This window comes from Quercus robur, chromosome 2 (genome assembly GCF_932294415.1).
Source record: "Quercus robur chromosome 2, dhQueRobu3.1, whole genome shotgun sequence".
In the NCBI taxonomy this organism is placed as follows: domain Eukaryota; kingdom Viridiplantae; phylum Streptophyta; class Magnoliopsida; order Fagales; family Fagaceae; genus Quercus; species Quercus robur.
The window spans coordinates 71,790,388-71,812,624 of record NC_065535.1 but is presented as its reverse complement, the minus strand read 5'-3'; the positions used below and the strand labels follow the sequence as shown (position 1 = coordinate 71,812,624).

General features: G+C 36.6%; 1 protein-coding gene across 3 annotated transcripts; it reads left to right on the top strand.

Moving 5' to 3' along the window:
• Positions 1 to 967: 967 nt before the first annotated feature.
• LOC126714869 (serine/threonine-protein kinase BLUS1) lies at positions 968 to 21,844 on the top strand. Of its 3 annotated transcripts, none has more exons than XM_050415268.1 (21): positions 968 to 1,225; positions 2,584 to 3,266; positions 4,137 to 4,439; positions 9,830 to 9,954; positions 10,096 to 10,140; positions 10,224 to 10,305; positions 10,410 to 10,478; positions 10,553 to 10,723; positions 10,826 to 10,891; positions 11,954 to 12,022; positions 12,153 to 12,275; positions 12,426 to 12,499; positions 12,883 to 13,089; positions 14,594 to 14,685; positions 14,928 to 15,004; positions 19,313 to 19,438; positions 19,531 to 19,573; positions 19,661 to 19,707; positions 20,570 to 20,631; positions 20,714 to 20,765; positions 21,506 to 21,844. In XM_050415268.1, exons 2-21 carry the CDS (start codon positions 3,099 to 3,101, stop codon positions 21,554 to 21,556), a joined length of 2,052 nt encoding a protein of 683 aa, XP_050271225.1. In that variant the 5' UTR covers positions 968 to 1,225; positions 2,584 to 3,098; the 3' UTR covers positions 21,557 to 21,844. The 3 variants fall into 3 exon arrangements, with proteins under 3 accessions (XP_050271225.1, XP_050271227.1, XP_050271226.1); XM_050415269.1 differs by having other exon boundaries at positions 969 to 1,225; positions 4,137 to 4,391; XM_050415270.1 differs by lacking the exons at positions 19,531 to 19,573; positions 19,661 to 19,707; positions 20,570 to 20,631; positions 20,714 to 20,765; positions 21,506 to 21,844 and having other exon boundaries at positions 19,272 to 19,359.
• Positions 21,845 to 22,237: the final 393 nt, after the last annotated feature.

Sequence of the window (22,237 nt, the reverse complement as noted above, 5' to 3'; positions counted from 1 at the left end):
CTCCTCTTTATTATCTTTCACAATATTATGAGACATATCGCTAGCCTTCTTCACTCTTTGTGTGCTAATCAATGCTTGATGCGTAACAACTGACAAGACGACATAAGCAAACCTAACAATAGGTTGTCTAGCCAAAAAATACAAGACAAGAATTTTCTTAACTCTTCCTATACTTTTAGGTTATAAAGCTCAATTCTGCAGATATCAATATTATACCATATTCATTATATAAAATAAAAAAAAGGTATGTATTTTTAATTTTATATTATAATTTTCATGAAAGTACAAAGAAATTTCAATTATGAGTTGAGCCTAACTCTTTTTTATTTATAAGAACGCTATTTGGTTCAACTATAATGTTCTCTAGAAAATGAGTCATTTTCCAAAAAGAATTTTCTATAAAATTATATAATTTTCTATGTTTGATAGCAAATTTAAATAAGTTGAAAAATAATATTTTAATTTTCTTTATTTAGCTTACAGTGTGATAAAATTGTTTTCTAAACAAATCTTTAAGAACAAACCATATTTTTTTCATTAACCATAAATAGTTTTCCTTTGACTTATTTTTTTTATAATATTACAAAACAATGAAAAACATAAAAACCAATCTTTATAAAAGGTTTTTATCAAAACAAACATAGCATGGGCTCAACTTTTTTTTTTTTTCTTTGTTCGTTGAGTACTATCTTTATAAACCAACAATCTTTATAAAATTTTTTTTTTTATCGAAATAAACATAACATGGGCTTAACTTAATTACTAAATAAATATATATAAACAAATCTCAATTTATTTATACAGTCATAATATGTCGTATCGGAGTTTATTTTAATTATATTCTAAGTACACAACTGATGAAAAACTTATTTAAAACAAAAAAAGAAAAAAAAAAAGAAAAAGGAAAGAAAGAAAAGCAATTCAGCTTTTTTATTAATATTTGGTAATATAAAATGAAAAACGGTGAGAGATTCGATCCCAGGACCTGAGGCTCGGACAGTTGGATACAGAAGGACACACACACACAGAGACATAGGAGAGAGAAAACAAAAAAACAAGAGAGACAGAGAGATATCAAAAAAACCTTTCTTCATCGTCGGCGTCATCATCATCATCATCATCATCGTTTACGTCGAACTACAGCTGAATCGGCGTCGTTTTGTTCTGTTCTTTTGAACCGTCAGATTCAGTCCTGTGTTCGATGTGCTTTGTCCCAAAACCCTAGGTCCGTACCATAAATCTCCACGGCTTAATTCCAATTATTATTTTTTTGTTGGTTCTAATTTCAATTTATTTATTTATTGGATTTGTTGAGTTTTGTTTTGTTTATGAAATCGAATTCAGTGTTTTTGGAATGAAATGATTCAGTTTGATTAGGTGAAGTTGGGACACTTAAAGATTGAAACTTTTTAAGTTTGATGATTTGGGATTGGATTGAAGTTTGGAATTTTTTTTTGTTTGTTGCTGTGGATTTTTTTCTTTTCTGGGTTATGGAAAATTTGAATTTTGGACTACTAAATCTGAATGCCAAGTACTGTTATTGTAGTGAATCATTGTTGTGAGGGTTTCATTGCTGGGTTTTGCTTATTTAGCTATGGGAACAATCAGAGAGTCCTTGGCATTTGCTTTTGTAAGAGCTTTTTTATTTGGGGTGTAATAGCTTTTTTATTTGGGGTTTAAAAGCTAGATTAAGCAAATGCATTCAGGGTTTAAATCCCCCTTTCTCCACTTGTTGTGATAATTGAATTATATATATATATATATATATATATATATATATATATAAAAGGTAGATAAATTTGCATTTGAGTAAGCCAATTGCTTGTTGAGGAATTAAGTGATGTGGCACTTCTAATAGGACCCTTTAATATGTTTGCACCAGTGCTACATGGAATCTAAAAATTGAGCTGTTTTTAATTTTTGATGGAGATTGTTTGGGGTAAAAGATTATGGGTATTTGGTGTGCATCAAAATGGAGTATTTTTGGGGGCCAGTTGAATTGTCTTGCTTAATTGAGTGTCCTTGATTCATTTTGACTTGAATTCAACAACAACAACAACAACAACAACAAAGATTTAGTCCCAAAATTTTGGGGTCAGCTATGGGTTCTCAACAGATTAGTTAGGGTCATTCACATGTATTCTTTTCCTCCATTCTATGATGCCTTTAATGTGAATACCCTTTGATAAATGTCATGTATTTGTTTGATTGAATCCTCTTAATCTTGTAAGTAATTTCATTAGAGCAAGTTAATGAGATATTATATTGGGTTGATTTTGTTGTCAAAATGCACTTGGGAATGAGATGAAAAAACTCAAGAAATGCATATATATTTTTTCTATACCTTGAATTATGGAGTTTTGTTACTTGTTAGTACCTTTTGCTGTTCCTGATTTGAGTCACAGACTAGTGGAGGCAATGAGTAATGACATCCTTCTACTTACCGCCAAAAAAAAAAAGTCCTGTATGTTCATTAGGTTTTTTATGGGTCCTGTATGTTCAACAATTCCCAAATTATGCCAAAATCATTATTTTTGTATCAACTTCAATACCACTCTAATAACTAACCTTTTGAATTTGTAGGAGTTATCTGCTTATCTTTCCTCAACAAATACTGGTTCTCCATATTCTGTGTGCATGCTATACACAAAACATTTTTGTTGGGGTTGGGAGCTTTTATTGTTGTTCAGGATTGGACATTAGCCTGTGGTTATGCTGAGGATGCTAGAGATGTAATTGATATTTCTGGGCTCATGACTTATTTACTGGTGTGCGGTTCTAGTAGCAAGTGTACACGATAACTTATATACTTTCATTTTTCCCTCAATCTGAGATAACAATCTTGCACTTGCTGTTATCAGCTTGTATTGCTTGTGGATTGATGATCTTGGCCCTTCTGAGGTCTTCTCTTAAAAAATTGGCTTGATGAAGTCAATGGATACACTTACTATTTTGTCTTGAATAAAGAGAGAATGGTACCAAATTGGAAGAAACCTCACATTAAGTTGACACCTATCTCCTCAGCATACGATTTATTCATGTTCTCTACAACATCTAGGAGTAAAGAGGGTGTTAATGGTGCTGCATAAGAAGAAATCATGGAGCACATATCAGAGAAAAAATTCCCTCTCAATGCAAAAGATTATAAGTTATACGAAGAAGTTGGTGAGGGAGTCAGCGCCACTGTGTACAGGGCTCTCTGTGTTCCACTTAATGAGATAGTTGCAATCAAGGTTCTTGATCTGGAAAAGTGTAATAATGACCTGGTAAGTGCCCGTTTGTCCAAATATCTTGTATGATATAAGATTTTGATGTGTAATTAATACACACACATGCATATTCCCTGGATGCACAAATTTCATTATATATATATATATATGTATAAAATACACACACACATACATCCTTACATTTAGTTGATACTTGCCAAATGGTACACAATTATATTTGGTTTGCAGTTGTTATCACTTGCAATACAATTTTCTGTATCAGATATCATGTTTTTACTTGATTAATTGGTTAATTTCACAATTATGCATATGTAGAGCTTAATTTGTTTGGCTACCATTTTCTTGCTGTATCAGGTATCATGTTTTTTACTTGATTAATTTCTTAATTTCACAATTATGCATATGTAGAGTGTAATTTGTTAGGCTACCATTTTCTTTGAGGATTTGTTGCAACATTGTTGACTCCAGTTGCTTATGAACATGGAAAGAAAGGGTAAATTTTTTTATAACATGGTTTAATGGCTCAATTACAAGTCATTCTGTTCTATATATTGCATTGATTTCTCCAATATATATATATATATATATATATATTGCATTGTGTATGTCACATTTGTTCTCCTTGCCATTAAAGATGTTTGAAAGACCTGTTTGCTTAATCTATTCCAAGTTGTCCCCCAGGGGTAGCACAATTGGCTAGGAACCATGCCTTGCTAGTTCAAATCCCCCCTTCCCCTTTGGCCAAGATCTATAAAAAATCAATTCCAGTAGAAACATTACTCATGGCACTTCTTATGTCAGACTGATGCTTTTTTTTGAAACTTTCAACTGCTTAAATAAATAGTAATGCAACTTATTATGCTACTTTGGTATTGAGATATATATTTCCTTGGAAAAAAAATGCAGGATGGTATCCGGCGAGAGGTACAGACAATGAGCTTGATTAATCATCCAAATTTGTTACAGGCGCATTGTTCTTTCACTGCTGGCCACAGCCTTTGGGTTGTGATGCCATACATGGCTGGTGGATCCTGCCTTCATATAATGAAATCTGGTTACCCTGAAGGTTTTGAGGAGCCTGTTATTGCTACTTTATTGCGTGAGGTTTTGAAAGCTCTTGTTTATCTTCATGCACATGGGCACATCCATAGAGATGTGAAGGTGACTTACTCTACCTGCTTGACTCATTCGCCTCTGAATGATCTTTTGGTGTGTGCCTATTTTAGCAGGAAAGCACCATTTAGTCAGTTATTTTTTCCACTATAAATTTTGGATTTTTTTTTTTTGGATAAGTAACGTAAGAATATTATTAATAATAGAAAAAGTGCCAAGCTGAGTACATTGGGGATGTACTATGGGGGCACAAATCATGAAACAATAGTACAACGGTCAAGAAAAATAGGAAAAGAAGAACAAGAAAAATGAGAAAAAACCACACTCCATTCAAAGAGAGTGTGCAAGAAAAAAGACTTAATCTCTAGCAAAGAACGTTCACAACCCTCAAAGCTTCTAGCATTCCTTTCACGCCAAATGCACCAAATCAAGCAATGAGGCACTAATATTCCAAACATCAATGTGACGATGTCGTGCAAGCTTTCCTTGCCAAGCCTCAAACAACTCAAGAATGTTATGAGGCATAGCCCATTGAACACCAAACAAGCAGAAAACCAAAGACCACAACTCCCAAGCTACGGGGCAATGAAGTAGAAGATGATCTACCGCCATCTCTTACACATATAGCACCAGTCAAGCACTATCACACGTCTTTTATGAAGGTTGTCTGTTGTTAAGATCTTACCTAAGGAAGTAGACCAAGAAAAGAAAGCCACCCTTAGAGGAACCTTCGATTGCCATATCATTCTCCATGGGAATGAAACAAGAGTAGGAGGGTAGAAGGAGCTATAATATCCTCTAACCTCAAAACCTCTGTTCCTTGCAGGCTTCCAACAAACCTTATCTGGGCCAAACCCCCTCATTGTTGAAGAATAGACCAACCCCAAAAACCGATCAAAGGCTTCTTCCCAATCTTGTGGTGGACGGCGAAATTGCACATTCCAGTGAAATCTCTCAGCAGACCAACCCGTAACTTCAGCCACCAAGGAATCCTTTGACCTACTAAGACAATAAAGCTCTGGAAAGGCCTCTTGGAAAGTACAATCCCCGCACCACACATGCTTCCAAAATTTCACTCTAGTACCATCCCCCACATCATATACAAGGAGTTTAGAGAAGCTCAACCAGCCACTTCGAATGTATCTCCACAGACTAACCCCATAAGGACTTGTCACCTTTTTCGTATACCAACCACCCCAAATATTCCCATATTTTGCCTCTATAACCCTCCTCCATAAAGCATCAGTCTCCATGCCATACCTCCACAACCATTTTCCTAGCAAGGCAGAATTAAAACTTCCCAAACGTCTAATACCCAACCCCCCAACCTGCAACGGCTTACAAACCTTGGCACATTTAACTAAATGTATTTTAGGTTCACCACCAATCCCATTCCACAGGAAATCTCTTTGTAATTTCTCCATACTCTTAGCCACCTTACCTGGTAAAGGAAGAAGGGAAAGGAAGTATGTAGGTAAAGACGAGAGTGAGCTTTTAATGAGTGTCACTTTACCCCCTTTAGATAAATACAGTCTCTTCCAACTTGCTAATCTCCTCTCCATTCTCTCTAGGATAGGATTCCAAACAGTTAAATCCTTAAACTTAGCACCTAATGGAAGGCCCAAATATTTCAAGGGTAGAGAAGATTGCCCACACCCCAACAGACCCACCAAAGCGTCCAAATTGTGCACCCCACCAACAGATTCCAACTCAGATTTCCCCAAATTAATACGAAGCCCTGGCACCCCCTCAAATCTAGCAAGAATCGCCCTCAAATTAGCAATCTGAGAAGGATCAACATGACAAAAAATCAGAGTGTCATCTGCAAATAAAAGGTGAGACACCATCACTGATGGGCTAGCCGTACTACCCACAAAAAAGCTTGAGAATTGCCCAGCGGAGGCAGCCACATCCAACATACGACTTAATGCCTCCATCACAATATCAAACAACAGAGGAGATAATGGGTCTCCTTGCCGAAGCCCCCTAGAACTTCCAAAGAAATCATATGGACTACCATTGATCAGAATGGAAAACTTTACAGTTGAAATGCAATACCTTATCCATTTTTTCCATTTCTCTGAGAAACCACAACGCTAAAGCATATACATTAAAAAATCCCAGCTCACATGATCATACGTCTTTTCCACATCCAATTTTCACAACACACCTAGAACTCCTGACTTCAATCTACTATCAATACATTCAGAAGCAATCAAGACTCAGTCCAAAATTTGTCTACCCTTCAGAAGGGCATTCTGTGAATTTGAAATAAGCCCATGTGCCATCCTACGAAGTTGATTAGCCAACACCTTGGAGATAATCTTATAAATCCCACCAACTAAGCTAATAGGCCGAAAGTCCTTTACCTCCATAGCATCCACTTTCTTAGGAATAAGGGCAAGGAACGAAGCATTAAGACTCTTTTCAAACACTGCCTGGGTATGAAAATTGTGGAATACAAACATAATTTCTGTTTTCAAAACACACCAGCAAGATTGGAAGAATGCCATAGAAAAGCCATCCGGGCCAGATGCCTTATCACCATTAAAATCATTGATTACCCCAAACACCTCTTTCTCCTCAAAAGGCCTATCTAGCCAACTTGCATCCTCCATCGAGATACTAGAGAAGTCCACCTCATCTAAGACAGGTCTATGAGCCACATCCTCAAAATAAAGCTGCCTATAAAACTGAGAGATACAATCTGCTATAGCTGCTGGATCCGAAGACAACTTCCCATCCACCATAAGCCTATCAATAGAATTAACCCTCCTGTGAGAGTTAGCTATACGGTGGAAAAATTTAGTATTCTTGTCTCCTTCCCTAACACAGAGAATTCTAGATTTCTACCTCCAACAAATTTCTTCCAGCAGAGTAGCTTTTTCTAACTCATCACGAATTCTTCCCACTTCTACTGTTTCCTCCGCTGATAAATCCCGACTATCCTCCAAATTCTCAAGAACACTCAGGTCCTTCCACAATTTTTTAATCCGATCTTCAACATGACCAAACACCTTTACATTCCATCTTTTCAAATCATTTTTTAAGAGCTTTAATTTATTGGCTAAAACAAAACTCGGTGCACCTTGAAACTGATAGGATTCCCACCAAGACCGAACCCTATCCACAAAACCCTCATCCTTAAGCCACATATTCTCAAATCTAAATGGCCTACTCCCTCTTTGAAAAGATCCACCCTCAAGGACAATTGAAAAATGATCCGAGCACAACCTAGACATCTGTCTTTGAGAAACTGTTGGAAACTTATCCTTCCAATCTGCAGAAAACAAAAATCTGTCTAGCCTAGCCTTCGAAGCAACTTCTTTGGAATTTGACCAAGTGAAAGTCCCCCCTTGCAAAGACAGATCAATGAGACCCTGTTTCGAAATAAAATTGGAGAACTCCTGCATAGAGGCAATGAAAGCATTAGAACCCGACCGTTCGGATGGGAACCTAACCACATTAAAGTCACCACCCACACCAAGGAACACTCTACTAGCTGTTCAAACCACAAAGTTCCTCCCATTAAAACCTTCTGTCTCAGTGCACATTTGGACCATAAACACCAGTAAACGCGCATGCAAACTGATCTGGCACATGTCAATTTACAAGAAACTGAAAATCTCCCCGCTGCTTCCTCCATCTTATTCACAACCCGTGTGTCCCACATCAATAACACCCCTCCAGAAGCACCACAAGAACCTAAGTAAGACCAATCAACATGTTGGCCACCCCACAATCTACGAATCACCACCCTATTTATTAGTCCCATTTTGGTTTATTGAAAACAAACCACATCAGGCTCCCATTTCCTAATCAAGTTTCTAACCCTGAGCCTTTTATCCTGCTCATTCAACCCTCTTACATTCCAAGAAATAATCTTCAAACTCATTGATGAGGCACAACAGCCTGTTCCGTACTTTCACTCCTTAATTTATTTGCACCATACTCAACATTCAAAGATGACAACAAATTTTTCAACTCCCGCTGACCTTTCTGGCTTGACTTGACCAATTTCATCTTATCAGCCACCACATGTTTCTGTTTATCTTTTTTTTTCTGGCCTCTATAGCTAATAACAACCCTGTAACTTGCTTCTCAAAACCTTCCAAAGAAGTGCCCACAGATTTCTTAAAGGCCTTAATTCTATTGGTTACCTATTGTGATAGTTGAGAGTTATCAACACTCTCCTTACACCCAATCTCCTTAACAGGACTAGACACTGACTCCAAAGGACCTTCAGTGGCCAAAGGTACCACAACTAATGGCTCACCACCTCTCTCCCAAGACATCAACCTTTCATCAAATTCCCACATCACATTCTTTGATCTAGGCACCACATGCAAAGACTCTACTAGCTCCTCACCCTCATCTGCCCAACTAATCCTCTGCCCTTCATTAGCAATAGCAGCAATACCTGGTACACACTCTTCCTCTATACTTGAGCAGACCAACATGCTATCTAGAGAATGATAGAGTGAAAGTGGAAGCACTAACTGCCGCCCATCACGCGATTGTAGCATCCAGTCTTTAGAGTTACCCCAAGACTTATCCAAGTCTCCAACCAATTCCCTAATAGTGGGGCCAGGTAGATGAACTCCCTCAAGATCAGAATCATTAGTAGTAGTGGCTGATCCTTCCAAGCCCACAAAATCCACATCCCCACCTTCCGTTACCACTTGAGATGTCAAATTCACCCCCATTGGCTTGACTGGCAAGGTGGAGCTTTGATTTTGGCTATTCGGACCACCGAATCCATCAGCACCCATCTCTTCCGACACCGTAATGGAGGACATCATGGCCGAGGACACCGCCGGTAGCATAAAAGACCCAATCGGAGCTCCGGCAGCGGATACCAACTCGTGGGAAGCATGGGTCACTGCCGCTGGTCCAGTCAGCACGGTGGATGGCTGTGCTATACGACTCGGGCTGTGCTGACCACCCTCACCTGACAGTTCCATCACCGCTAGGGAGGAGATCATGGCCAAGGGCACCTTTCACAACATCATAGGCTTCACCGAAGTCTTATGCGAGATAGCTGACCTCTCATGTTTCTTCTTGTCGTTCAATTCACAATTTTGGACTTTTTAATGCCATGTTTCATAAAACATATTAAAATAGTTTCGTATAACCAAGGGTTCCTGATGACAATTATATATATATATATATATATTATATATTATATTATCTATTAAATGATGCAGGAAAGACATGTCTTCTGTTTTTTAAGATATAAATAATGCTTGTATGGAGTATAGAATCTCTAGGGTCTCACACCTTTTTTATTTGTTCGTAGCATATCAAGGTTAAGGTTTCTAGGTTGGTTTTCTTGTTTATATGAAAGCTAGGATATGTTTTGAATCATATGTCGTATTTTAATTTCATGTTAATTGGTTTTTTGTCTTTTTAAATTCTTTCTTTGCTCTTGCATGTGGGAATGCATTATGTTGTTCTTATTAATGTTGGGGAACATGGGTTTGCAGGCTGGGAATATCTTAATTGATTCTAATGGTGCAGTCAAGTTAGCTGATTTTGGTGTATCAGCATGCATGTTTGATACTGGAGATAGGCAGCGTTCCAGAAATACTTTTGTTGGGACTCCATGCTGGTAGGATTTATTATTTGAATTTTATTTTCATCGGGCCTTCCATGATTTTCCATTTTTCTGAGATCCCACCAGAGTCCTTGATTTATCAAGGCATTTGAATTTTTTATATGATTTGATACTCTTTTTTCTCCCCTTGGTCAGGATGGCTCCTGAAGTTATGCAGCAATTGCATGGTTATGACTTCAAGTCAGTGGTTTGCTTATCTTGTACATTTTTTTGTCCCTTTTTTCCACCAGTATTTCTCATTCTTTAATAATCTTTGTAAATAGAGCGGACATATGGTCATTTGGAATAACAGCACTTGAACTTGCACATGGCCATGCCCCATTTTCCAAGTACCCTCCAATGAAAGTAAATTTCTGAATTTTCTGTGATTTACAATGCTTTTGTATACTGGATTTTTTTCACTAATGTTTACTGATTGATCCTTTAGTCTTGTTTATTAATTATTGCAGGTTTTGCTGATGACTTTACAAAATGCACCTCCAGGTTTGGACTATGAAAGAGACAAGAGATTTTCAAAGGTTTGTTGTTTACTTGAAACTTTCTGATATCTAGTGCTCTTGAATATTGTTTTTGAAGCACTCTATTTTTCCAGTCTTTCAAAGAGTTGGTAGCGACTTGCTTAGTGAAGGATCCAAAAAAACGTCCAGCTTCAGAAAAGCTATTGAAGCACCCTTTTTTCAAGCATGCACGCCCAAATGAATATCTGGCTCATACCATTCTTGATGGCCTTACTCCTTTAGGTGAACGTTTTAGAATGCTGAAGGTCTCTTTCTTATCTGAAATCTCTCTTTCTAGTTTTTAAACTGTGTTTGAGTTGAAGCACAACTTCTGATATAATTCCTCTGCATTGTCTTTTCTGTTTAAGGCAAAAGAGGCTGATCTTCTTGTTCAGAACAAGGCTCTTTATGGGGATAAGGAGCAGTTATCGCAGGTGAGAGTTCTTCAAAATCATTAGAACAAGTAAAAAAGAAGAAGTAATATTGCATTCTAGTCCCGCATGTTTTCTTTCTTTCTTCTTTGTTCCCATATTTTAGGCTTTCTGATATGAAATGAATATGTTTGTATTCATTCTTTCTCAACGGATCTTTTTTTCTTTGGCCAAGAATCTTTGGACCACGTTGCATCTCCTGTAGTAAACAAGGGGTTCAAATCTTACCAGGAATATAAAAATTGGACAAAGACATATGAGCATTAGACTTTTTATGCATACATACATTGTTTTCCAAATTCCCCTCTCTCTCTCTAGCTCACTCGCTTTATGAGGTCAGGGGAGTGCCTCCTAAATAGGAAAAAAAACAAGGCTAATAATATTGAGGATGGTCATGTGACAAGAAACATGAAAAACCTGTACTTCTGTAGAGCACATTTGAAAGCAAATGTTGGGAACTCTCTATTAAGTGTTGAATCTGGTATTAAACTTAACATACATGAATTCATTGCTTATTTGCAGTGTCTAATAAACTTGTCATGATGGGAAATAATAGTGAACTTGTGTGGAAGTTAAATCCTTAAATTGATGTCGAATGAACTCTAGTAGAGAGACAAGGAGTTGCACGAATTACCTTTTTCAAGGTTTTATTTAATGGTCAAACTTAGGTTTATTGGTTGATTTACATTTACTAAAGATTTAATACCTGTTTTTTTTCTCTTTATTGCCTCATTGTTGTGCTCAAGTTGGCTTTACTGCTGTTGGCAATGAGCTCTAGCTCATATGACACTTCCTTCTTCTTTAAGATTGGGTGGACATTGAGATTGTGGGTTCTATACCCACCACTGAGTGTGTGTGTATTACCAATTAAAATAAAGTTGGTTTTACTGTTGTTTTTATGTTTATGTCCTTTTGGTTGCTTTTTCTCCCTCTCTCAGTGTTTACTTGATAGCTGATGTTTAAAGAAAGTAAATGGTGCTAATATCTATGCTTGTGTCTTGCACTAAGAAGTCTCTAAGTTGGGTTTCAATGACACCCTGAATGTAAATTCTCATAACTTTGCAGCAAGAGTACATTCGAGGAATAAGTGCCTGGAATTTCAACCTCGAAGATTTAAAAACTCAAGCTGCCCTTGTAAGTAGTGTCAGTTCCTAGTTTTATGTCTGATTACTTTATTTCATAATATCTTGGGCAAAGGTTTTTCTGGTGAAAAGTTATTCCGTTGCTTTGTTTTCTCTTATTATTAGAACTGTGCTGCCTGCAGATACAGGATGGTGGCATGCCAAATGCTGAAGACCCGGATGCTAATAAGCAAAAATATGGGCATGATTTTGTTGGGTCCCCAGTGGAGAGCATGTCCCATTCAAATGCTGATCCTAGTCAGGAGGTACCACTAACATTGCTAGAATTTGCTCTCTTTTTTTAATTGTATTTGTGTTCATAAACTCCCTTGAATCGTTGAAATTTCATTCTTCCATCTGATTGACATCTGCCTCTTATTTATTATTAAAGAAACATCTTCCTCTGTTTTTTTCAGGATGGGTTCAGTGATATTAGTGATTTGGAGAGCTCATTTGCTTCCTTTCCTGTGAAACCTCTTCAAGCACTTAAGTATGAATTGTTATTATTTTTTTTTTGGCCTTGTGTTCAATTCTTAATTACTCAATCTTTAATTCTCTATCACATTTACTGGGTTTGAGCATACTGTTTAAACTTTTCCAAGAACCATCATGTTGAAAGATAATCCTAATGGGGTCCTGGCAAAAGAGAAGTACTATATAATATTGCCAAGTAATTTATTGCACGCAATGTTTTGTTTTGTTTTGTTATAATGTTTCCAGCTATTGATTACTGTTCTTTTTTGACATTCTTTACATCCTTTGCATTCATTCAAATGATAATAAATTTAGCAGTCTGACACCTATATTATTAGCACCCTGATATTCATCAGTTCAATTTATCCTTTATTTAAGCAACCATGTCTTTTGATGCAGAGGTTGTTTTGATATTTGTGAGGATGATGAGACTGCAAATAGTCCAATTGGTGTGGATCAGGAAAATGGACGAAATGAGGGTGAGAGTTCGTGTCAAGGTAGTATTTTACATCGCCATGCTATTCCAGAGCATAAAAAATTCTTGAGTGGTTCACTACTACAAGAGAATTCTCTATCTCCTAAGAAGGTTTTTAACGATGGGGACAGGTAAGCCAGTTCTAATAAAATTCAACTTTGTTTTTGTTGTTGTCCTGATTTTTTTTCTCTTCATAATTTTTTAATGCTCTCACTCATTAAAGAAGAGATGTCTTATTGTCTTTCCATTAACACATTCCTATTTAGGGTCCATTTGGGAATAACTTATTTAGCTGAAACTGAAAATTTTTTGCTGAAAGTATTGTAGATAAAGGTAAAAGTTAGTTGAAATAGTATAGTGGGACTCATAAATAGTACCAAAAAGTGCAGTGATACTTATGAATAGTAGCAAAAATAAGCTGAATAGTAAAATAAGCTGAGTAAAACTCTAATGCCAAACGCACACTTAAGTATCATATTTGATGACTTATTATTTTTGCTTAGTGCAGAGGAGGAATCATGGATATAATCCTTGAACTTGTGTTATATTTGTTTTTGATTTGGTTTATTGGCAGTACTCATCGTGATATGAAGATCATGTGGTCTTCTGATATGCTAGGTCTTTAAACCTCTCTGAGTAAGGTGCTGGTCATAATATGTATATATGTTGTAGTGTTGCAACTTTGTCAGTTTATTTGTATATGGTTTTCTGCAGTTTCTATTTGAATTGGTGTTATAAGACTCATGTTTTTGTTCTCTTTCTTCCTTGAGAGAGGGTTGTATGGAGCTGCGTATGTTTTTATAACTCTTCTATTTATCTGATTTCATTGAAAATTGAAACCATTACGTCATAGAGATACGGTCGCTTTGCTTGGAAGCTCATCTTGTTGAAATGTGGAAGGTCATGAAAATTAGGGAGTACTAGTTTTGTTGGTGACATGGTTGCAGTTTTAGTATTGTTTTATCCTAGGAAGCAGATGCATGGAAAATTGGCTGCGTATCCATGTTGGACACAGACATACCTTGGACAAGATTGCATGCGTGTCCAATCATTTTTTTCTCCCACAAAACTATGATCAGAACACTCACTACCATTGATCTACAGATTTAAATTTGTGATTTTTCTTAGATTTGGAAAAGCAAATTCTATTTTATTGTTATCTGTGTTTCATTTGGCGTGATTCGTGAATAAGTTATATATATATATATATATATTTGGCGTGAATCAGTTGTTGGCTGTTTTTTGATGCTCACGTGATTGTTTTCCAGCACTGATCTTTCCATTAAAAGTTTGTTTTTTTTTTTATTTTTTTATTTTTTTATGTGCAACATTATGTTATCTTATATTTTGTTAAAAAAAAAAAGTTAAGTCTAAAGCCACTACAAAATTCACAACAATTTTCACAAGTGCTGGGTTAGCTGGTTCTGATTGGTGTACACTTAAGGTGAGATCGGTGTTGTTCCCATGTGAAACTGATGTTTCACAACTGTGTTTGTACATTGTTTAAAAAAGAAGAAGAGGTTTCTGTTGTCTTGTAGTTATGTTGTACATTTGAATTATCATTGTCATGTACTTGAGTTGAGAAGTTTGGATTTAGTAAGATGTAATAACTCCTGTCTTGAAAATGTTATGAAGGGATTATCTACAATCAAAACACCAAGCTGAGCGTAACTATAGTGGTACATTGTTGTATCGTCAGAAGAAAGATGCTAGTAACATTTCATCTGGTACGTCCATTGTGATTTTATTGATCAACGAGCTTTAGCTCAAATGATACTTATTTCCCTCGTAAGAATGGAATCTAGGCTGAGGTCATGGGTCTTAAGACTCACTGGGAGCTTGTATAACTTACCAATAAAAGAAATTATGATTTCCTTCCTTATCTCAACCCTACTTCTTCTTAAAGACGATGTCACTTTTTTATACTTATGAAGAATCTGACATTGAATTCTTGCATCTGCTGATGTAGTTGAAGATACTTCAGAAGGAGCAGTTGTACAGCGTAAGGGCCGCTTTAAGGTCACTTCGGCAGACCTCAGTCCCAAGGTACATATGCATTCATAGGCTATCATCTCCACTCAACCTGAGTCTATGGTTAGCAAGTGGATTCCATCAGTCTGATATAATATTCAAAAGCAGCCTATTTTATATGAGTTTTATATCATTAGACTGATGAATGTCTGTGGGAAATAATATACGTCTTTTTGCCATTTTGGGACCTAATCTCTGGGTTGTATATATTTAGTCTATGTTTCCAATGTACGGATTGCTTCTCTTTTGGCGCGTTTGATCCTAGCATTCCCCTGGGGAGCTTCTGCTTTGGATTAGCCTTTATGTGAAAATATTTTGAGATCTGAAATGGAACAATTTTTTTCCCCAACTGCACTAATTAATTCAAACAATAAACTACCTTTTACTTAAATTTCTAGTCAAATTATGAATATATGTGACAGCATAGTTTTCCTTTTTATCAAGTTTAATTGTCTATGGAAACACCCCACTTCTAGATAACTGGCAACTTTCATCTTTCAAAGGGGAGAGCCAGAGAGGTCTTGGTCCAACGTCATTTGGGGTGGGGGAGTGGTGGAGGGCTTGTATCCATCATGTTGCATAGCACATAAATAAAAGAAGTTTATTGAAGCAATATAAGGGTTTTTTTTTGGGGGTGATAAGTAAAATATTCATTAATATAATTATGATAAATAAAATATTCTTTAATATAATCAAAAGTAGTGCTACCTAATTAAATGGGATGTATCCATAGAACAAAGCACAGACTGTAAAGAAAAAAATTTTAGAAAAGAAGAAAACAAAAAGTACTACAAAAAAATTAGAAGACTTCATATGCTAATTTCACTTATGTTGAGCTAGTTTCACCTATACTAGTGTTGGCATATAAAGTCTGTACAAAGTTTAGTTGTTTCCTATTACATATCATAGCAAGACATTATCACTCATTATTTGTAGCATAAGATTGTCACACTGTACTGATTGCAGTTTCAGTAGCCTTTCTACAGAATGTGCCTTCATTCTGTGGATGGATCTGCCTGCTATCCTAAAGTTTGGCAGCATAGAATGTAGCGTTGTGGATTTATTATTATTATTATTGTTATCATCATCAAGTTCCAAGCTTGTTTTACTTGATGGATGCAACTGATATGCCAACTTCAATATAAAACATTAAATTTGTAAAGCACTGTGACGCAGGGCAACCAAAACAATGGCTGAACAAATTTCAAAGGAACAAAAAATAAAATAAACCTAGGTTAGTTCTCTTCTATCAGGATGAATTGGATGTGCGCTCTCAGTTATGGATGAATTGGGTGTGCGCTCTCAGCAAGACATTGTCACTCTTAGTTCTCTCCTATGAGGATGAATTGGATGTGTGCTCTCATTTAGTTCTCTTCTATCAGGGGTTGTATGAGGAAACTAAATTGGGGTGCCCTACTATGGATGGATTAGATTTTGCATGTATTGAAGAGGAGGAGAGGCAGTCCTTAGAGAAGGAGTTCACGAAGGAGGAAGTCATCCAGGTCCTAAGGGAGATGGAGGGTGATAAAGCCCTTGGTCTTGATGGTTTCACCATGGCTTTCTTTCAGAAATGTTGGAGTGTTGTGGAAAAGGATGTTATGGATGTCTTTGATTATTTTCACCGGCATTCTGTGTTTGAACGGTCTATGAATGTTTCGTTTCTCACTTTAATCCCTAAGAAGTGTAATGTTGTTAACATTAAGGACTTCCGCCTTATCAGTTTGGTGGGAAGTGTGTACAAGTTGTTGTCCAAGGTGTTGGATAACAGGTTGAGGGTGGTATTGGATAATCTCATCTCTGAGACTCAAAATTCGTTTGTTGGAGGAAGGCAGATTCTGGATTCAGTGCTCATTGCAAATGAGTGTCTGGATAGTAGGTTGAAGAGCCGGTTACCGGGTGTGGTTTGCAAGCTTGATATTGAAAATGCATATGACCATGTTAACTTGAAGGCCTTGTTTTATCTGTTGGACTGGATGGGTTTTGGGCTGAAATGGAAGGGATGGATTAAATCTTGTGTTACTTCTATCCGTTTTTCAATCCTGGTTAATGGATCCCCTGAAGGTTTTTTTGGAAGCTCTCGTGGGTTGAGATAAGGAGACCCTTTATCCCCGCTTTTGTTTATCTTGATAATGGAGGTTTTAAGCAGAATTTTGAAGAAGACGAGGAGAATAACCTCATTCAAGGTTTTCATGTGGGTGCAGTGAATTCTGTTGGTGTGCGGATTTCCCATTTGTTGTTTACGGACGACACTATCTTATTTTGTGATGCCTCTAGGGAGCAGTTGCTGTCCATAAGGTTGGCGTTGTCTTGTTTTCAGGCTTTTACGGGCTTGAAGGTTAATGTTGGGAAAAGTGAGATTGTCCTTGTTAGGGAGGTGTATAATCTAGTTGCATTGGCTAGTATTCTTCATTGTAGAGTGGGGAGTTTGCCTATGAAATATTTGGGGATGCTGTTGGGAACTTCCTTTAAGACGGTTTCGATTTGGAATCCTATTTTGGAGAAGATGGAGAAGAAATTATCAGGATGGAAGCGTCTTTATTTATCTAAGGGTTGTAGACTCACATTACTAAGGAGTACTCTCTCAAGTTTTCCAACATACTTTTTATCTCTTTTCACTATTCCTAAAGCTGTGGCTGCTAGAATGGAAAGTATTAAAAGGAATTTTCTTTAGGGGTCTTTTGAGGGGAGTTTCAAATATCCTTTGGTGGCTTGGGAAAATGTGTGCTTACCTGTTGAATTGGGAGGTTTGGGGATGAGAAGTGTGGCGTCGTTTAATCAGGCTTTATTAGGGAAATGGTTGTGGCGTTACGGGCATGAAGTTACCCATCTTTGGCGGGGAGTTATCTCCACAAAATATGGTGAGGGTTAAGGGGGGTGGTGTACGAAAGTGTGCAGAAGGACTCATGGATGTGGCCTTTGGAGAAGCATTCATGAAGGGTGGGAGAGTTTCTCTAAGCATCTGTCTTTTATAGCGGGTGAAGGCACCCGTATCTGCTTCTAGCATGATAGGTGGATTGGGGACAACACCCTAAAAGATCTCTATCTTGAGCTCTATGTGTTTTCAGCTGCCAAAGAGGCTTGCATCTCTGAGGTTTTATAGAGCTTTTGAAGATTGGGAACTAGTTGCATCTTATTCTCTACTTCAGTGTATCCAACCTTGTATTCCTCGGGGTGATAGGAGGGATCATTGGGTTATGCCAGGATCGGTGGCGGGATTGTTATCTTGTTGGTATCAGTGGCTTGAGAAGCATAACTCGAATATTTGGAATTTGATTATAGGGTGCTTAATGTGGATAGTTTGGTTAGAACGAAATCATCGCTCCTTTGAGAATAGGGAGAAGACGTTGGATGAGTTAAAGGTTTTATGCCAGCATAGTCTTTTTGAGTGGTCTCGTCGTTGGGGCTTTATTGATTCTTCGTCTCTTCCAGAGTTTATGTTTTCCCTTAGATTATCTTTCTGATCTCCCTCTCTTTTGTTTTGTTGTTTGTTTTATTTGTTTCTTGTTGTTCATCATCATGAACAACTTGTACTTTTCATTCTCTCATTAATAATAGTTCTCATATTACCTATTAAAAAAAAAAAATCTAAACCTAGTGTTGCTTAGAATTAGCACCAAATAGGATAGAAAACCTAGGAATCAAAACCTATGGTTGGCTAAATTCAGCACTAGGTCATTGGAAAATTTCCAACTAATTTTTTTTGCCATGAACTTGTCTTCATTGGAGCACAATAGCATGCTCATACAGACTACTAACACTAAACCATCCTAATTGATTTAGATCAAAGTCCAATTATTGAATTACAAAAATAAACTTGACTCTAGGAAATAAAATAAAACAAAAATTAAGTAATTAGCTAATAAGACCTAGAATAATTTTGTTCCTTTTTGATAATTTAATGTTACATCAAGTGAGCGAGGAGGGATTTGAACTCTAGTTCTCTTCATAATGAAGACTTGGCAATGCCATTGACTACAAGGCTCTTGGCCTAGAACACAATTTAATGGACAAATAATAAAAATACAATCGACTTCTATAATTAAAAAAAAAAAAAAAATTGCCTTTGCGCTTCCCCCATGACGCTACTTCCTATATGAGGCTTTCTTATACTTTTGGTTTGAATTTCACCAATTTTTTTTCTTGGTTAGCATCATCCTTGTAGGCTTTATTTTGGTTTTTTATAAATTGGCAATGGTTATAAATTGTGATTGGTTTTTTATAAAGTGCTTTGATGCTTGAAGTTCTGAAAACTAGGTATGGAACTTAGCAATTTATCTTTTAGGCAATGGCTTTATAACCATTGCCATGCTTTTCTCTATACAGGGTCCTACAAACAGCATGTTTAGCTCAATTTCTGGAGGTTCAACTGGTATAGCAACCGCAAACCTAACGGCTGCCTCAATTCTCCCATCTCTGCAATTCATTTTGCAGCAGAACTCCACACAGAGGGTAAGTTTAAGTTTGTATTTCCTACCTTTCAATGTAGAGATATTACGCCTCAAAATATTTATTTCTTTTTTCCTTTATAAAAAATTTGACAGGAAGAACTTATGAAATTGATCAAGTATGTGGAACAAACCTCTGGTATGGCTCTCATCTTGATCATTCACTTTGCTGGTTAATCCCACATGCAAAAGTTTTGTTGTATTTGACCCCTTTTGCTCGATACAGGTAAGCATGCTGAGTCAACTGAGGTTGTCACAAGTGACCTGTTGCAGGTATTCTCATTTGTTGGAAACTTTAAAAAATATTGCTTGCTAAATATACTAAAATGTCAAAGATTATTCCAATTTAAGCAGTAATCAGGTATTATTTTAGTGTTATGTTGTAGAAGGGGACAATCACCTATAGTATAAATAAAGTAGTAATTAGTAACTTGTAGTGCCTTCGCCTGATGAAACTATCTAGTGGAAATATGATTTTGAATACTTGGGTTAGGATCTCCAAATGACTTTCTTACATCTGATTGATTATTCTCTTAATGGGAGATCGAATATGGGTTGCAATAGGATTTGAGATGGGATGGGAAGAAGGGAATGATATGCATATGCACATATAATCTATTTTGTGAGATGTTTTCATTATTTGTTGATATCTTAAATTATAAATCGAAACCATCCACTAGTAAAGGCTATGCATTCAAACACAAAAAAACTGGCTGCCAACACAATTGTCAATTTCCGTACTTGGCCAAGAGGAAGCAATCCTGTAGTAGTCCCCTTTGTTGGTTATTGACCATTCTTGAAGCAACTTTATTTATAGATTTTCTAATTACTAAGTGAGTAGTTTATGGCATAACAGCCTAAATCCCTTGATAAAACATGGTGGAGGATGAATTAGTGGGTTCAAGATCCATTTGGCTGTGTAATTACCAATGAAAAAAACTACAGCCTTCTCTTATTCACTTTCTGTACTGGTAAATCAGAATATCTGAGGAAATAATAGTTCCAATTTGGCTTATTATGAGTGTGAATTTATGTAACTATTTTTTTAATGATTTTTAGGGTTAAGGTAATTCAATGTTTAGACAACAGTTGCTTTCTGTTTAATTAAATGTTCTCAAATTTGAGCAACATGCAGATGCATCCTGCTACCACCAGAGAGAGAGATCTGCAGTCTCAGGTGTTTCATATGCAGCAAAGGTACAGGATGAAATTCAGTGATATCTAATTACATACTCACTTTTTAGTCTTATGCTGAACTGAATCTCATCTTTGATGTTAGTATTGGGAGCCTTGTTGAGGAATTGCAGAGGCAGAAGATGAAAAATGCCCAGGTGTGTATTTCCCTAAGTGGGACTGTGTTTGCTTTGTTGGCCTGTTTTAAGCAGTTGATATTTGCATCTTTCATTGAGTGCAAATGGCCATTGGTACTACTTGTGGTTGAAATCCTTTTTGATGGAACTTCTTTAGAAAATCAGTTCCAAGGCATGCATCTGACATTCTGACTCCTTAAATTTTTCGATGTTGTATTTTAGTTTTGCTCTCCCCCTCAAAAAAGTGCTGTTTTTCTTTAATGCTATCAGTTAAAATCTATCTCTATGTGGATGCTGTTCAAATTCTTGTAAGACATTAGTGCCTAGAAGCCACTACTGACATTTCCACAAGGACAAATCATTCTAACAAAGTAAAGCATCTACATTTCCATATCAATTGCCACTTTATCAAATTTAATGTATTCAATAAGTATGAACCCCAAAGGGTTAGTATAGTGGTTCGTTGGTTTCAAAATTCTCACCATGAATAACACCATGATGAGATGTATGCCCCTGCACCTCTTTAACTCTCCACAAAATTTATGTATAAAAACATAGCTCTTTCTTCTTTGCTAATTTATTCTTGAACATTTCTCTCATCTCAATTTGTTGGTGTAGTATGAGAATGGGTGTACGGGGTTTGAGTTGGTTTAGTGATTGAAGTGGATTCTTAGGGTGGTTATGAACTTGTTTCTCTCTCTTGTTCACTCACTTTCCGGTCATTGAACAGTCTTGGTGTCTTTTGTCTTTGGGTTGTGCAGTTAGAAAGACAACTAAATACTTTGGTGAACAAAGAGGAGGATGCACAATGATGTTTTTCATATTACCACCGCCTTGTGAACAAAAAGAAGCATAATTTCTTTATAGTTGGTTGAGGAAGCCGAATTTCTACCGGTTGATTATTTCTTCAGTGGCTAGCGAGGGTCTTCAAGGTACTTTCGAAGGTATAGGGCATTTTTTATTGTATTTTAGTGTATCATATGTGTGAACGTGTGTAAGGCAGATACCCAATTTTGAAATGCTATTCCTTGAGTCACTCTATCATGTAATTTATTGACTGCTTTTGTAATTATATTCAGTTTGGTCCTCTCTATGTACTAGCCTCGTTTTTTTTTAGTCCCCCGGAGCGGGGGTGTTCTTATTGTTATTTGTAAGATACAAGAAAGGACAAATATTTTCATTGTGCGAAAAAAAAAAGATACAGAAAGGACAAAGGTTTATGTGGGCGCTCTCTGTACGGTTAAAAGCGGCCACAACTTTCAGTTGCTTTCTTCTCCAAACATCCCTTGAAAATTTGGAAGGGTTACCATCAAGATTATCAAAATTGGGATCTTTCATAGGATCGTTGAAGATAGGTGAGATCGTAAATCATAGGATCAGATCGTGAATTGTAAGATCTTACATATTTTCAGATTTAAAGTAAAAAACACATTGATAATGACTTTATATGTTGAATAATTACGTAAATTATAAATTTATCCATAAAAAAACTA